Here is an 18,906-nt window from a genome sequence, read left to right as displayed (position 1 = left end):
GTCTGACTTTACCTCTGCCTCAAATGTAGTTGGGGTATCCCAGGACATACGTATCGTGTGGGGGTCATGGTCTTTTACCTGAGCCTCAGAGTGTGCTAGTGGAGCCGTGATGCGAGCCTGCTGCCGTGTGGTCACTGGATGAGCTTCCTGGTGTGGAGCCTGGGGTACAAAAGCAGAGGTCATCTGGCCCAAGTCATTCCCCAGTACAACATCTGCTGGTAGATTTTGCATGATGCCCACTTCCACAACCCCCTCTCCCGCACCCCAATCCAAATGTACTTTAGCAGTGGGTAGTCGGTACACTGCTCCCCCTGCCACCCTTACGGCCACTGATCCGCCAGTGTGAGCGGAACCTGGAACCAGGTGAGGTGCGATCAAGGTTAGCGTGGCTCCGGAATCTCGGAGCCCTTGTACTTCCTTCCCTTCCAGGGTCACCAGCTGGCGATGGTGCTGCCTGTTGTCGGTGGCTCGAATGGACATCACCTCGTGTAATACCCCTAGAGGTTCCTCGGCTTGCACACTCCACATCTCTTGGGCAGCTGGCTCCCGCTGATAATGGTGGGCAGCAGCCCTTGGTGCCGGATTCGGTCGAGCTTGGTTCCAGGCGGGTCTGCCTCGATTTTGGGTGCACTCACGGGCCATATGCCCCCACTGTTTGCAGGTGTGGCACTGGATATTGACACGTCCATTATACCTGGAGGGTGGTGGTAGGTTCCCTGGGGACGGGCGAAGAGGAGATGCAGTGGGAGCGTGGGGGGGTGGAATGCTGGGTGACCCCGCGGGTCGCGGGTAACTCTTGGGGAGGGTTACCTGATGCCTTCTCGCATCAAAATGCTGATCGGCTAAGCGTGCCGCTTCTGTTAGGGTGAGAGGCTTCCTGTCCCGCACCCATTCTTGTGTCTCTGGAGACAAACCGTTGAAGAATTGCTCCAACAGCATTAACTGTCGCAATTCTTCCATAGTAGTGGCTTGGCTGGCTTGTATCCACCCTTGTGATGCTTGGTCCAGCTTGTGTGCCCACTCAGCATGAGAATCTTTCTCTGGTTTTCGCAGGTTTCTAAATTTTCGCCGGTATGCTTCTGGGGTAATGGCATACCTCTCTAATATCGCTCGCTTCACTTTTTCATAATCTCTGCTGTCCTCGCTGGGTACAGCGCGATATGCTTCTGCTGCCCGCCCTGCTAGCTTGCCTGCCAGCAAGGGGACCCATACTGACCGTTCCAAGTCATGTAAATCACACAGCCTTTCAAAATCCTGTAAAAACCCATCAATCTCATCCTTCTCCTTGCAAAATACTTTAAAGGCATGATAGGGAATTTTGGGTTTTACCTGGCTGTAGAGTGACCCAGTCGTGGACTCCGCTCGGGACGGTGCATGCTGTGGGCTGTGTGCCATCACGTACTCCTGCACATTTGCCATTACCATTTGCATCATGGCCTCTGATATAGGCTGTGGCAGAAATTCCAGCCTGGTTCTCATTTCCCTCTGGTAGAGTGTCTCCTCCATGGCTGCTGGGGGTGTAGCGCTGCGGGCTCTGTCTCCCGCCATCAGCTCGGCAATTAGTACAGCCTTGGGTTTGTTGCTGGCTACTTTACCCCTGGCTTCCAATAGCTCTTTCAATGTCTGCCATTTCAAAGCCGCATAATCAATCTCCATTCACCTCGTTGTTCGTTCCTTTGTTCCATACGAATTGTCCTTCACTTTCCTTGTTCGGTAGTTTCAATTTACACGAACACCGCTTTTCGGCTGTAAGGTTGGATCCCGTCGCTTGCCACCAATTGTAGCGGAGTGCAATATTAGAATCCACGATCTCCGCTGGTATAACAGGTAAATCCACAGTCAGCGCTGAACAGTATGGCAATATTCCCAATCCTCCCAATAACCGGACGAAACACAGTCTGGGAGTCAACTACTCGCTTTATTCACAAGCTTGTATTTTTATACAGTTCCCCAGCCACTGTACACAAACTCCCCTCCCCTCTGTCTGTAACACAATACACAAAACCAAATAAGCATTGTCTGAGACGTAATCCACAAAATACAATTACCAAACGTAATGGACTAACTTGACCCCCGGCATACACAGATACAATGTAACCGAACACATAATAACATACATAGTCTGTAGGACAGCCTGAATCCAATCTGCTACCCAGTCTAAAAGGGGCAGTAGTAGCAATATACAATACCACATTCCCAAATATTGCATTCAAACGTACGGACAACCTTCTTACATTATAGTCCAGAAGTGGCTAGGTTTGCCACACTGACAATGGCCTGTTCCAGTGGTGGGTGACGTGAATCCTGATTCTCTGCTATGACATGAAGCCTGATTCTCTGCTATGACATAAAGCCTGATTCTCTGCTATGACATAAAGCCTGATTCTCTGCTATGGGACCTCTCTCCTCTGTCTGGGTGCCATTGCCAAAATATCTGACAATGGCCTGTTCCAGTGGTGGGTGACGTGAAGCCTGATTCTCTGCTATGACATGAAGCCTGATTCTCTGCAATGGGACCTCTCTCCTCTGTCTGTATGCCGGGGTCTAAATATCTGACAGTGGCCTGTTCCAGTGGTGGGTGACATTAAGTCTGATTCTCTGCTATGGGACCTCTCTCTAATTGATATTGGTTAATTTTTATTTATTTTTTTATTCATTTCCCTATCCACATTTGTTTGCAGGGGAAAAAAAATAAAAATAAATTGTCAGTTACATTTTCGGGTGAAATTAGCCAATTTTTGTGTGTATAGTGCCACTTCTATACTTAGGAGGCCGGTTAACAAAAATAATTTGTCAGTTACATTTTCTGGTGAAATTCAGCAATTTTTTTGGTGTGAAGTACCACTGCTATACCTATTAGACCGGTAAAAAAAAAAAAAAAACATTTTGTCAGTTACATTTTATGGTCAAATTCGCCAATTTGTGTAATATACCCCTCCTCTACCTAGTTGACAGCTTAATAAATTTCAATAATTTTTATTTTACATTTTCAGGTGACAATAAACAATTATTTTCTGTCATAGACCCCTGCTCTACCAAGTAGTCAGGTTAATTTATTTCTGTAATTTTTCTGTTACATTCTTGGGTTGACATTATAGAATTGTAGACGTGAATAAATCTCTGGTCTGCATAGGTGACGGAATAAAATTTCTGAAATGCTTCTTTAATTGATCGGCGCCACCTCCTTTGATTCAATGCTTAAACTTAAACAAGTTGTACCACATTTAAGCTTCAATACTTTGTCCCACATTTCCGCTATACTCTTTTGGCCCACATTTGCGCCTCAATAGCTTTTCCCACATTTCTTCTCTATCCCCAATTTTTTAAATAAATTTATCTCCCTTAAATTTGGTCTCTTTTTCTCACGCTCCCTCTCCGGCCTGGAACCCTGATTCCCCGCCACCCGTAATCACTATAGTAGGCGCATAAAAGAACATCGAAAGTTGATAGAGCAGATATCAAATTGGATCGTGAACATCACGGGAACGTGCAACATGGTTGGGCAGTAAGTATGCACACGCCTACACAAACTAACTGACAGGGGTCAGCCCCTGCAACTTCTGGGTCTCCAAATTGAGCACATGGCCTGAGCTTGCCTTGTACTGGCCTTCCCTGCAGCCGGTGTATTGTCTGAACGTGTGGTTAGCATGACTGGAGGGTTATATTTCCCATTTTGGGGTGTACCCTAATTTTAAAAAATAAAAATAAATTTTAAAACAAAAAGCAGTGTAGGCTACCTCCTCCACTGCCACTTCCACCTACACCGCCACATCCACCGCCTCCTCAACCTCCTACTCCATATGGACCCGGTCCTCCTAGATCAAGATTATTATTTTACATTTTTACATATTTTATGTTAAAGTCATTTCCCTATCCACATTTGTTTGCAGAGCACTTGCCATGCTCTTAACCACATTTTGACGACATTTGCAGCCCTCTAGCCCTGTCCATTACATTTTTACAGCCATTTTAGTGCTCAAAAGTTTGGGTCCCCATTGACTTCAATGGGGTTCGGGTTCGGGGTCAAGTTCAGCTCAAGTTCGAGTCCTGAACTCAAACTTTTTTTCCGAAGTTCGGCCTAACCCTTCGAACCCGAACATTCAGGTATCCGCTCAACTCAAGTCTTTATTTTTTAGCTTGAAATAACAATTTCTGAACATCTTTTCTTATAAATCTGTATTGTGCCATACCTCTTTTATTTGTCCTGAATAAAATGGGTAAAATTTCAACTGGATGTGATCATTCCTATTGTTACAGTGATGTGTTCCTACACTGTTTGGCACTGTCAGCGCTGACTGGACAGTTTCAGGGTTTAGGGAAACAACTTAAACTGGTAAAACCAGTTGTCAGTTTGTTTATACATTTCTAGGAAGAATAAAAGTGGAATGGCACAAAGCAGAGTTCTAAGAATAGATGCTCCAGAATTTTATACAGTAGGTGGGGAATGCAAATATGAACTAAAGAAACAAACATGTCAGGATCATGGACAGTTCTGCTTTAACCCCTTTGGGACACAGCCTTATTTCACCTTAAGGACCAGGCCATTTTTTGCAAATCTGACCAGTGTCACTTTAAGTGGTGACACTTAAAACCCTCTGACTTATCCAGGCCATTCTGAGATTGTTATTTTGTCCCATATTGTACTTCATGGCACTGGTAAAAAAAAGTAAAAAAAAAAAAATTTGCTAATTTTGAAGTTTCAATTTCTTTACTTCTATAATACATATTAATACCTACAAAAATAGTTATTACTTTACATTCCCCATATGCAGGGCCGGCCGTCATAACCGGCATCCCCGGGCAAGTGCCGGGGCCCAATGCTCCTGGGGGGGCCCACTGAGCTGCTATGAGCACTTCCATCAATACAGATGGGAGCTCTCACTGCTGTCATTTCACTTACGCAGTACCCCCCTGGTGGGCCCTCTGAGCTGCAGAGACTCAGACACGCCCCCTCTACACAGGACACGCCCCTCTACACCGGACACATGCTGCCTGAGGAGAGAGACTGCAGGGCTGGAGCTGGAGCAGAGAAGTGTGAAGACAGTCTGTGAGTGAGTCTGCACTGTGACTGTCTCTTGTCTGTGGGACAGCAGAAGGGGGGGAACTTGTCGATCTGCTGCTGCTTCATTCTATTTAGTTGTGTTACTGTTTCATTAAGCAGTTGGTCTCCATGACACCTGCCACCCCCCCCCCCCCATATCCTGTCCTCTCATCCTCATGGGGCCCCTGCTGTCTCCTTTCCTCCCTCATGTATCCAGAGCTCCTGTTTTACCCTCCTATCTCCTATTGCTGCCCTGCACAGACCTCCTGCCACTTCTTGTATGAATCCCCCTCAGAGCCCCTTCCACCTACTTGCTGTGTCCACCCCTCCTGTCCATCCAGGGCCCCTGTCTCACTCCTCTGCCTCTCATTATGGTGGCATCTGAACCGCATTCACCATAAGGACCTTCTAACGTTACAGGGTCATGTGACTGCGCCCCCCACCCCGTAACTGTGCCCCTTTATACCCTGCATTGTGCCCTCTTACCACACCCTGTGCAGTGCCCATAGTCATTCCCTGTACTGTGCCCTCTTATACCCTTTTATCCGGTCACTGTATGGTGGTTTTATCATTGTATGGCGGTGTTATCACTATATGGCGGTGGTATCCAGTAACTGCATGACCATAACTGTATCCCTTTCCATGCCCACACCACTTTTTTTTAGACCTGGCATGAGCGGGAAAAGATACAGAGTGCGGTGTTAAGGACCTTTGCGCCACAATCTGTGTCAGAAATACGCCTAATATAGACGTATTTCTATATAATAAATGACCCCCTAATTATATTATTATTCGGGGGTAGGGCTAATATCTTTATATTATATAGATTCGAGTGTATTATACTGTGCCCTGTGCCCAGTAGAAAATGATCCTTGGGAAACACAGTCCTCATCCCTGACCACCAGGACCAGGTAGCGCTCTGTCAGTACATGGCGGCCTCCCCTCTCCGCCACGCTGCTCCGCTGTGTACTGGTGCTTATTCTGATACTAGGGCTGGGTTCACATCCCATTTGTGCCATCCATTTAATGTATTCCAAAAATGTATGCGTTAACAGATGCCTCAGACTGATGCCGTACAGCGGCGTCCGTTCACCATACAATCCTCAGACTGATGTCGTACAGTGGCGTCTGTTCACATACAGTTCCATTGTAAAAAAACATATATGTTAACGTAATGCATTTTTTACTTGACTCTGCAGGATACAAAAACGTGGAGTGCTGCACATTTGTATATATCAAACCGATAGGAAAAACGTGATGTGAACACACATTGGGGGGGAGGGGAGCGTACAAAAATTTGCTGTGGGGCCCAGTCAGTTCTAGCTACATCACTGCACATCTCCTTCTCTTCTCCAGGCCTGGCTCACTGATGCAGCGGCCGCCGGAGAGAAGGAGCGCAGGGAGCTGCGGTTAGTGAATGACAGGACTGCCAGCTCCCCTGCTCTCCAGCAATAATAGGTATGTGAGGGGGCCACTGGGGGGTCATTCATCACACTTTGAGGGCCCCTTACACAGTATAATGACTCCCAGTGCTCCCCCATTTAGTATAACGATCCCCATTGACCCTCCATTTAGTATAATGACCACCAGAGCCCCTATTAAATATAATAACCCCTCATGCCCCCTCCATACAGTATAACCCCCAGTGTGGGGGCGATTGGGGGTCATTATTCTGAATGGAGGGTCACTGTGGGGTCATTATACTGTGAGGGCCCTTTACATAGTATAATGACCCCCGGTGTCCCCCATTTAGCATAATGATCACCAATGACCCTTCATTCAGTATAATGACCCCCAGAGCCCCCTCCATACAGTATTCTCCCAGTGTGGGGGCTACTGGGGGTCATTATTCCGAATGGGGGCGACTAGGGGTTATTATTCTGAATGCAGGGCCACAGGTGGTCATTATACAGTGGGGGGGGGGGAAATTGGGGGTTCATTATACTGTGTGAAGGGCCACTAGTAGTCATTATACTGTATAGCGGCCACTGGGGGTCATTATACCGTGTGGGAGCCACAGGGGGACATGTCAATGTAAAAAAAAGCCTCATGGGGGCCCACTGGGATTTATCGCCCAAGGGCCCACATGAACCTGGAGCCGGCCCTGCCCATATGTATATTTAATGTTTGGATTACTTTGGGAATTACATTTTATTGATACTGTAGTTTATAGAAACACCCCATATGTGGTCGTAAACTGCTGTACAGGCATACGGCAGGGCGCAGACGGGAAGGAATGCAATACGGTTTTTGGAAGGCAGGTTTGGCTGGACTTTTTTCTTACACCATGTGCCATCTAAAGCCCCCCCCTGATGCACCCATACAGTAGAAACTCCATAAAAGTGACCCCATCTAAGAAACTTCACCCCTCAAGGTGTTCAAAACTGATTTTACAAACTTTGTTAACCCTTTAGGTGTTCCACAAGAATAAATCAAAAATAGAGATACAATTTCACACGGCAAGGAGCAGAAGTAAAGTAATGCCATACGGTATTTGGAAGGCAGGCTTTGCTGGACTGTTTTTTTTTTTTTTTTACACCATGCCCCATTTGAAGCCCCCCTGATGCAGCCCTAGAGTATAAACTCCAAAAAAGTGACCCCATTTTAGAAACTACAGGATAGGGTGGAAGTTTTTTTTTGGTACTATTTTAGGGTACATATGATTTTTGGTTGCTCTATATTACACTTTTTGTGAGGCAAGATAACAAGAAATAGCTGTTTTGGCAACGTTTTTGGAAGGCAGGTTTTGCTGGACTGGTTTTATTGACACCATGTCCCATTTGAAGCCCCCCTGATGCACCACTAGAGTAGAAACTCCATAAAAGTGACCCCATCTAAGAAATTAAACCCTTTAAGGTGTTCAAAACTGATTTTACAAACTTTGTTAACCCTTTAGGTGTTCCACAAGGATTAGTCAAAAATAGAGAGATACAATTTTACTTTTTGGGCAGATTTTCCATTTTAATATTTTTTTTTCAGTTATAAAGCAAGGATTAACAGCCCAACCAAACTCAATATTTATGGCCCTGATTCTGTAGTTTACAGAAACACCCCATATGTGGTCGTAAACCGCTGTACCGGCACATGGCAGGGCGCAGAAGGAAAGGAATGCCATACGGTTTTTGGAAGGCAGATTTTGCTGGACTATTTTTTTTTTACACCATGTCCCATTTGAAGCCCGCCTGATGCACCCCTAGAGTAGAAACTCCAAAAAAGTGACCCCATTTTAGAAACTACGGGATAGGGTGGAAGTTTTTTTGGTACTAGTGTAGGGTACATATGATTTTTGGTTGCTCTATATTACACTTTTTGTGAGACAAGATAACAAGAAATAGCTGTTTTGGCACCGTTTTTATTTTTTGTTATTTACAACATTCATCTGACAGGTTAGATCATGTAGTAGTTTTATAGACCAGTTTGTCACGGACGCGGCGATACCTAATATGTATACTTTTTTTTAATGTAAGTTTTACATAATGATTTCATTTTTGAAGCAAAAAAAAAATCATGTTTTAGTGTTTCCATAGGCTGAGAGACATAATTTTTTTCAGTTTTTGGGCGATTACCTTGGGTAGGGTATGATTTTTGCGGGATGAGATGACGGTTTTATTGGCACTATTTTGGAGTGCGTGTGACTTTTTGATCGCTTGCTATTACACTTTTTGTGATGTAAGGTGACAAAAAATTGTTTATTTAGCACAGTTTTTATTTGAAATTTTTAACGGTGTTCTTCTGAGGGGTTAGGTCATGTGATATTTTTATAGAGCTGGTCGATACGGACGCGGCGATACCTAATATGTATACTTTTATTTTTATTTAGGTAAGTTTTACACAATAATATCATTTTTGAAACAAAAAAAAATAATGTTTTAGTGTCTCTATAGTCTGAGAGCCATAATTTTTACAGTTTTTGGGCGATTAGGTAGGGTCTCATTTTTTGCAGGATGAGATGACGGTTTGATTGGCACTATTTTGGGGTGCATATGACTTTTTGATCGCTTGCCATTACACTTTTTGTGATGCAAGGTGACAAAGAATGGCTTTTTTTGCACCGTTTTATTTTTATCTTTATCTGAGGGGTTAGGTCATGTGATATTTTTATAGAGCCGGGCGATACGAATGCAGCGATACCAAATATGTATACTTTTTTTTTTTTTTATGTAAGTTTTACACAATAATATTACTCATACAGCTTCCGGGGCCTGTGAGATTCAGGGGGCTGGATCTCACAGGCTCTTCACCGGAAGGCAGTGCAGATGCCTCAGGAAGGCATCGCGCTGCCCTCCATACCATTGGGTCCCCCCACAGCCCCATGGGGACCCGATGGCACTGCCCGCGGCAATAGGTAAAAGCCACAAACCGCAGGTCTGTATTGACCTGCGGTTTGTGGCGATTGCCGACATGGGGGGGATCACGGGACCCCCCCAGGCATTTAGTCGAAGTACCAGGACATAACAATTGGACTCAAACCATAGAAATTGATACAAATAGGTTTCTAAAGAATTCTGCATTAATATATACTCATAATTGTTGAATGAAATTTCAGTGATATTGCAGCTCGATATTTACCTTGTTTAAAGTTATCCAGATTTCGAAATTCCACTAAAGTGTTTCCATAATAGTAGTTAGTTACATAAATTTTTTCATCCTTAGCCAGTGGATCCTTCATCCAAGCTCCTTCATTACGTCCATAGGTGTTTTGAGTTGTGGGACCAGAAATAGTAGATAGAGTATCTTTGCATCGTCCTGATGTTTTAAAAGAGAAAATGATGAGAAAGTTACAAGACATTCCTTTCATAATGGGATTTAAATATGTGCAATACACATTAACGGTTATGATGGACTCTTTAGATTTTCCTTCCTGCAGTCTCTTCACAAGATGGTATTTACTGCATAATGTTTCTAGCATAGCTTATTATACACTGAACAAAAATATAAATGCAACATTTTCGGTTTAGCTGAACTCAAAGACCTGAAACATTTTCTACATACACAAAATCCCATTACTCTCTCACAAATCTGTCTAATTCTGTGTTAGTGAGCACTTCTTTGCCGAGATAATCCATCCCAGCTCACAGGTGTGGCATATCAAGGTGCTGATTAGACAGCATGAATATTGCACAGGTGTGCCTCAGACTGCCCACAATAAAAGAGCACTCTGAAATGTCCAGATATCGCAACGTTTGATGCAGCGTTGGAGGGAGCGTGCAATTGGCATACTGACTGCAGGAGTGTCTACCAGAGCTGTTGCCCATGCAATGAATGTTCATTTCTCTACCATAAGATGTCTCCAAAGGCGTTTCAGAGAATTTGGCAGTACATCCAATCAGCTTCACAACCGCAGACCAGCTTCCTGCCAGCCAATCAGATTGGATTACTGAGAGACACGCCTCCGCACTCTGAAGCCTAATGCAGGCATGCAGAAAGCTGTTATTATAAGGTAATTACAGATCTTTTGGAAATCATTGACAGGCTAACTCAGGTATACATGCCTAGCTCTAATAAACTAGCAAATAAAAAAACTGTACTTAACTACTTCTTTGCACATTGTTAAAGCCTTTCTGACATTTAAAATGGTGCCCAAGACTAAAGTATGCGATCAACAATAACATTGATCACATACATTTAACCTCTCAGTTGCTGTGTTCAAATGTGACAATGGCATCTGGAAGGATAAAATCAGGGAGCGCATGCTCCCGGCCATGTAGCGGCTCACCCCGGTGAGGATTAAGGGAGCCCAATGTAGTGTGTGCAGCTTCTGTACTCAGGAGTGGTACAGGACTGCCATACTTTAGTTGCTGTGAAGACCCTGCCTGTAGCAGGGTACCATAGAAATATAATATGTCTTATTGCATTGTAGATTACGATAAAAGCAATCTAATGATTGCTTGTTATCATTCCCCATGGGAACTATTAAAAAGTTTAAACAAAAGAAAAAAAAGGTTTTAAAAATATTAAAAAATATTAAAATTTAAATCACCATTTTCTCCAAAATTAAAATAAAAATACATAAAAAAATAAACATTATGGGTATCACTGCATGCAAAAATGTCCATACTATTAAACTATAAAAATCTTTATTCCATATGGCAAACGGTAAAATGGAAATAAAGTAAAAATGGCATATTCATCTTTCATCAAAAATGTTTCATAAAAAGTGATCAAAAAGTCATATACACCCCAAAATGCAAAAAATTAACCCTCACATAGCACCATACACATAAAAATAAAAAGCTATGGTGGTCAGAATATGAGTTTTTTTGGTTTAAATTTTTATTTTTTTTCAGTATTAAATGCAGTTTTACTGCATAGGAAACTATGTAAAAAAAAAAAAAAAGAACTCATAAAACTGTGGCAGAATAGTGTTTTGTTTTTGTTTTTTTGTTTTATCATTTGGAATTTTATTCCCACTTCCCACCACATTGTATGCAACTGTAAATGGTGCTAGCAGAAAGTACATCTTGTCCTGCAAAAAAACAAGCCCTCATACAGCTATGTAAATGAAAAAATAAAAAAGCTGTGGCTTTGAGAGGGCTAGAAGTAAAAAACGAAAACACCAAATATCACCCCGTCTTGAAAAGGTTAAAGGAGTGTTCCAGTAACCACAAGTAATCCTCTATTCAGTAGAATAGGGATAACGATAAGACTGGTGACCATGACAATTGAAATTCTGTGTCCCCCAGTATGAATGGATGAACAGTTAAGCAAGTGTGCTGCCAGTCTATTCATCTCAAGTACAGCACTCTTATATCCTGCTGTACCATTAATTAGTGGAGTACTACTGTACATGCTTGACTGTCACTCTATTCAAATGGGGTACATTGAACTTCCATTTACGGATTGTTGGGGGTCCCAGCAGTCAGACCCTCATCCATTTAAGTTACAACCTATCCACTGGATAGAGAATATCCTGTAACTGGAATACTTTTTTAATTTAAAAAGTTTCATATAAAATATAACACACGCATATGTGTGTTTCTCGAAAGGAAATGTATACTTGTAGTTTTTACAGCTTGAGCAATATTAAAAAAATTCCATTATAAATCTTACTTCCACAGTTTAAACAACAATGTTTTGATCCATATCAAACGGTGTCCTTAATACCCAAACCCTTTAAGGACACAGTCTGAGACATGTACGCAAGTGGCATTTCTCTGTGTTAGGCTACTTTCACACTAGCGTTCGAGCGGATCTGTTCTGAACGGATCCGCTCATATTAATGCAGACAGTGGCTCCGTTCAGAACGGATCCGTCTGCATTACAGGGAGTGCAGAATTATTAGGCCAGTTGTATTTTTGAGGATTACTTTTATTATTGAACAACAACCATGTTCTCAATGAACCCAAAAAACTCATTAATATCAAAGCTGAATATTTTTGGAAGTAGTTTTTAGTTTGTTTTTAGTTTTAGCTATTTTAGGGGGATATCTGTGTGTGCAGGTGACTATTACTGTGCATAATTATTAGGCAACTTAACAAAAAACAAATATATACCCATTTCAATTATTTATTTTTACCAGTGAAACCAATATAACAGCTCAACATTCACAAATATACATTTCTGACATTCAAAAACAAAACAAAAATAAATCAGTGACCAATATAGCCACCTTTCTTTGCAAGGACACTCAAAAGCCTGCCATCCATGGATTCTGTCAGTGTTTTGATCTGTTCACCATCAACATTGCGTGCAGCAGCAACCACAGCCTCCCAGACACTGTTCAGAGAGGTGTACTGTTTTCCCTCCTTGTAAATCTCACATTTGATGATGGACCACAGGTTCTCAATGGGGTTCAGATCAGGTGAACAAGGAGGCCATGTCATTAGATTTTCTTCTTTTATACCCTTTCTTGCCAGCCACGCTGTGGAGTACTTGGACGCGTGTGATGGAGCATTGTCTTGCATGAAAATCATGTTTTTCTTGAAGGATGCAGACTTCTTCCTGTAACACTGCTTGAAGAAGGTGTCTTCCAGAAACTGGCAGTAGGACTGGGAGTTGAGCTTGACTCCATCCTCAACCCGAAAAGGCCCCACAAGCTCATCTTTGATGATACCAGCCCAGACCAGTACTCCACCTCCACCTTGCTGGCGTCTGAGTCGGACTGGAGCTCTCTGCCCTTTACCAATCCAGCCACGGGCCCATTCATCTGGCCCATCAAGACTCACTCTCAATTCATCAGTCCATAAAACCTTTGAAAAATCAGTCTTGAGATATTTCTTGGCCCAGTCTTGACATTTCAGCTTGTGTGTCTTGTTCAGTGGTGGTCGTCTTTCAGCCTTTCTTACCTTGGCCATGTCTCTGAGTATTGCACACCTTGTGCTTTTGGGCACTCCAGTGATGTTGCAGCTCTGAAATATAGCCAAACTGGTGGCAAGTGGCATCTTGGCAGCTGCACGCTTGACTTTTCTCAGTTCATGGGCAGTTATTTTGCGCCTTGGTTTTTCCACACGCTTCTTGCGACCCTGTTGACTATTTTGAATGAAACGCTTGATTGTTCGATGATCACGTTTCAGAAGCTTTGCAATTTTAAGAGTGCTGCATCTCTCTGAAAGATATCTCACTATTTTTGACTTTTCTGAGCCTGTCAAATCCTTCTTTTGACCCATTTTGCCAAAGGAAAGGAAGTTGCCTAATAATTATGCACACCTGATATAGGGCATTGATGTCATTAGACCACACCCCTTCTCATTACAGAGATGCACATCACCTAATATGCTTAATTGGTAGTAGGCTTTCGAGCCTATACAGCTTGGAGTAAGACAACATGCATAAAGAGGATGATGTGGTCAAAATACCCATTTGCCTAATAATTCTGCACTCCCTGTATTCTACTCCCGATTTGCCCGGCAGGAGGCCCTACACTCTAGGCGTCCGACCTCTAAAGTCGCTTGTTTTTTTCACAGACCTGTGACTCCTCACCTCCAGTTGAGAAAGAGCTCTGGATTAAACTACAATCAGAGAGCAGAGCTATTGGAGAACTAAGTCAGAGCTACTTCGCCTCTGGTGACAACGGAAACTACTCTTCCTAACAAAGAGACCTACTCCTCAGGAGAACGCTTGATCCAGTCACCTGTGAGGGCCTCTATCAGATAGTGGTGCCCTGAGGAGATGCCAAGATGGTAATGGACATCTATCAAAACCGGTCTGGTCGCTTTGGAACCCAAAAAGCAGAAGCCACCATCAGACAACATTTCTACTGGATTGGCATGAGAAGTGACATTGAAACCTGGTGTCGGCAGTGTCCCACCTGTGCTGTGGCTAAAGGGGAAAGACATGATCAGCGTGCCCCTCTTTATCCAATAGTGAGTAGAAGTCCTCTTGAAATTTTGGCAATTGACCCCGTGAAACTGGAACCCAGCAGATCCGAGTATGTCTATGCTATGACAATCATAGACCACTATACCAAGTTCGTTGTGGTTGTACCTGTAAGGGACTTAACTGCAAAAACTATAGCTGCTGCCATGTGGAAGAGCTTCATTCTGCCGTATGGGTGTCCTGACAAGATACTAACCGATCAGGGATCTGCATTCGAGTCTCAGTTATTCTATGAACTTTGTGCATTGTACAACTGCAAAAAACTGAGGAGCACCGCATACCACCCTCAGGGGAACGGGCTGAGCGAAAAGATGAACCAGACACTTAACATGCTGAAGGCTGTGGCTGTTACTCCTCCCTGAACTAGTGTACCTGTACAACAATACAACTCATTGCTCCACTGGGTACATTCCATACTACCTCATGTTCGGAAGACATGGTCGTCTACCTGCAGATCTTGCCCTCGACGTCCCTGTGCCAGACTCTGAACCACTCCTTCCCCAATCTGAGTGGGTCAAAGAGCATCAGAAGCGCCTGGAGGACACCAAATAGACTCTAAAATAAAGAAGGCCCAACAAAAACAAAAACAGGACTTTGATACGCATGCACATGCTGAGCCCTTACAGCCTTGACACCGGCTAAAAAAAAACAAAACATTCACCCAGTAAGCAAGCTGGATAGTCGCTGGGAGCGTGAGCCATATACAATAGTGGCCATTCCCTCATCATAGGTTTACAAAATACAGAGAGAGGATAAAGGTACTCAGCGAGTCCCTCGTAACAGGCTCAAGAAATGCCTACAGGAACCTGTTCAAGACCAGCCAAGAGAAGAGGATACATCACCTGAGCTGCCATTGTCTTCAGAAAGTGAGGTTACAACAGGGTTGCCTCCCATGCTTGACCCCCTTCAGTGGTTTCTCCAAGCTCAAATTTGAGATCCTCCCGTACCAGTCCCAGACTCTCCCTCCACTCCCGGAGACTTGGAACTGCCCTTGCAGAGATCCCAATGGACCAATAAAGGTAAGTCACCTGCCCGTTTTCAGGAATTCTTTGAGCTGAACCTTTAGCTACATAGACATCAGGAGCCAAGCCATGGATATATTTTTACTGGTAAGGAACATTGCCACCTGTTTATTGTTTACATTATTGGCTCCTTCATCTACCCTTTTTGTGCCTGGACTTCATGGACTCCATCTATCAGCCAAGCCTTACCTCATGTTGGATTACAAATTATTATATATTGTTTTCTACTTGTTACAAGTTATGCAACTTTACAAGCTTGCACCCAAAGAAAAGACTCAAACGTGTACCTGAGCTCTTTGTGATTTATACTGTGCTAATCTTGCACTAATTTTGTCTAATTGCTTATAGGTTGAGCAACGTTCAAGTACTTATGCCCATTGTATGGGCTTTTTTTTTACAGATTCCGCAATGTGAATTTATTTACTTTTTGTGAAACTGCACTAACTTTTGCCTTTAGTACCAATGGCCTACTTATAGTGCACGAGTAAGACAAGTGGTGAGTCCTAGGCAGGTCCAGCTAGGGTAACCCTGCTGCTTCGGGAATGGCTAGGGGAGTCATATACCCCTCCTTCCTGTTTGTCATATGTGCCAGGATTGGTAATGGGACTATTATACCCCCATCCTGGTGTGTCTTCCAGGAGTTCCATGGGATTATCATACCTTCCTCCTGTGACACTGCCAGAAGTGCATGGAGAAGCTGATACCTCCCCTTCTGTGCGTTTGCCTAAGGTATTGCTCCTCAAATCTTAGTGCCACTTTTAGCTACCCATAGTCACCATAGTGATTGTGCTATAAGCCTTATATTTTGACTTGCAGGGAAGGGAATACAGGATAAAGCCACGTTCCATTTGCCAGTATTTGATTACACCATGGTGAGACTACAGAATAAAGACACCCCCATGCTATTTTTGGTATCAGTGGACAATACGTGAAAGTAATTCGATACTTATACAAAAATGTCAGGCGGCACTGTGATTGATGTGGGTGCTTGGTCAGCGGGTGTCATCCCAGGTGAATCAATGAAGAAGAAACCGGCACTCCAATTTGCTGAGTGATTCTTGTTTATTGGTCACTCATATATGCAGTAGTGATGTACATACATGTGCCTTTGTCAAACAGTGAGTGTATAGCTGATTGCAAAGATACAAAGTGAACAAGGATTTAAATAGCCTGCCCCATGTCACATGACCTAAGCATCACGTCACCAGGGAAAAAAATACATGGACACATACAAGTTCTGTGATTCCTCTCCGTAGTCGGGTTCTGAAAATTTCTTAGTTACACTGAGAAAAATCATAAATGTGGATAATGAGACAAGAGAAGGTATATGATAATCCTGATAGATCACATGCATGAAACAAAAAGATAAATAATCATAACTGTTTATAAAATGTACTGTTACCTATTCCATCTCATTTTGACCAGTTGGGATATAATGTCTCACAGCTACGTTTCCAAATAATTAAATAGGTTTTGTTGCCCAGACATAGGGGAAATAGAGCCGAGATGCTACTTTAACAAGAGACATTTTGGATTCATCGCTTGCAGACATTGGTACCCAAGGGGTTAAATCGTGGTTATGCCGTGACAAGCTTTTTATGATTATTTATCTTTTTGTTTCATGGATGTGATCTATCAGAGTTATCATATACCTTCTCTTGTCTCATTATGCGTATTTATGATTTTTCTTAGTGTAACTAAGAAATTTTTGTAACCAGACTACGGAGAGGAATCACAGAACTTGTATGTTTCCATGTTTTTTTTTTGCTTGTTTTGTTACCACTCACTGTTTCCCTGGTGATGTGACGCTTAGGTCATGTGAATTTGGGCGGGCTATTTAAATCCTTGTTAACTTTGTATCTTTGCAATCAGCTGTACACTCACTGTTTGACAAAGGCACATGTATGTGCCGAAACACGCGTCATTACTGCATATATGAGTGACCAATAAACAAGAATCATTCCGCAAATTGGAGTGCCAGTTTCTTCTTCATTAATACTTCAAAGTTAGTCAGTAGTGATTGCTCAGTGCAGACCTTTGGTTCACTGGGTATACCGAGAGGGAAACTGTTACTTAGGACACCCTACTCATGCAGGCACGAACCTCAGGGTAGCCGCTATATGTTTGTCTTTGTATGTCTTATGTATACCTCATGCAGCACTTTGTATTACATTGGTTACTCTAGAGCTTGTTCTCTCCTCCTATGCATAAGCCGAGGGTGGCTTACCTCAAAGTAAGGGGGAATGTAACACCCCAGACTTGTGTTACTACACTCCTCTACTCTGCTACTGTCTTCTAAGAGCTTTTATATTGTCATCTGATATGATTTTGTTGTCTTCACAACTGTGCATTTAAAACTATGTTAAATGTAAATTTCCTTGCAATTTTCCATGTTCACCAGCCGGTGGCAGCATCATTGGTAGAGATAGTCTTAATGTTATGGCCATTCAGAGTGAAACAATCCTGTTCTATTCTGCCCCCCTGCTGAAGAGAAGTGGAAGTTTTCATCTTCCTGCAGCAAGGGAGGAAAAAAACTGTTAGAACCAGTTCTAGTTTCCCCTGCATAGGGAAGACAGCAAGGACCAAGTCTCGTGCTGAGACTTGATCAAATTCCCAGTCTGAACTCTGCAGCTCAGCCGAATGACAAAAAGCAGAAAGTTGCAAACAACCTCCAGAATTCCAGGAAGAAAGCATCCCTTGAGAATATATCTGTGAGTCAAGTCCAGAGACCTAGGAGAAGCCATTCCTCCTCAGCTAGTCTATCCCCACAAAGCAGAAGGTACAGTTTAAAGCAGAAGCCTCTATTCCTGCCAGTGATTGCAAAAACCTGCTGGGACCAAGGACCAAAGCTGTATACTGCTTGGATGAAAGTTATCTTCAGTAAAGAAAAGTTTGAACTTCATCTAAAGGTCTGAACGTAATTTCTGCTGCAAAATTCCTCTATTACTCCTACTATCACTACACTCAACACTACACTGAATTTGTTGCAAGTGAGCAAGGAGTCCGTCCGTACGGTAGGAGACAACGTTGATACCATTATCACCAACCTATAGAGACAATATAGGCCATTACACCACTCTGGCACTCCTAAGTTGGGACGTGCATTATAACACCTTAGAAGGGCCCTGGGGTAGTACCCTGCACACATTGCAATTGACATCACGACAAATACAGAACATTAAACAACCCGTACCTGGCCACTGCAGATGCTGCTGCTGTGAGGGAGAGAATAGGACATCTTTAATCAGAAGTGCTCGTTAACTCAGCGATCTACCTAGATGTTTTGTGGGTGCAGTGCACAATCTTTTTACCCTGCCCTGAGACCATTAACACTGAAAAATTACTTTTATCCATCTGTTAGTTAGGTGGGAGACGGCGGCCATTTTATGCAAGCTCAGTGCACCAGCACAGCATATGTGCTTTAGTGACATTCAAATCCAAGCTTTAAATACTGCAATAATAATCTGGGTTTAAAAAATACAAATTTTTGGCAATACCCTCCGTCTGGGTCCTCTGCCGCATTAGTAA

The 18,906-nt window shown here is 43.1% G+C and overlaps 1 protein-coding gene across 1 annotated transcript in view; it reads right to left on the bottom strand.

The window, feature by feature from the left end:
* The window catches only part of OLFML2B (olfactomedin like 2B), a 641,911-nt gene that overhangs the window by 54,387 nt on the left and 568,618 nt on the right, over nucleotides 1–18,906 (bottom strand). Inside the window, exon 7 of the mRNA XM_044300548.1 lies at nucleotides 9,611–9,787. Within this exon, the coding sequence (XP_044156483.1) occupies nucleotides 9,611–9,787 (177 nt within the window). The remainder of the gene's footprint in view (nucleotides 1–9,610; nucleotides 9,788–18,906) is intronic.

This window comes from Bufo gargarizans, chromosome 7 (genome assembly GCF_014858855.1).
Source record: "Bufo gargarizans isolate SCDJY-AF-19 chromosome 7, ASM1485885v1, whole genome shotgun sequence".
NCBI lineage: Eukaryota > Metazoa > Chordata > Amphibia > Anura > Bufonidae > Bufo > Bufo gargarizans.
Note: the sequence above shows the minus strand (reverse complement) of the source record. Positions and strands in the feature narration are given on the sequence as shown.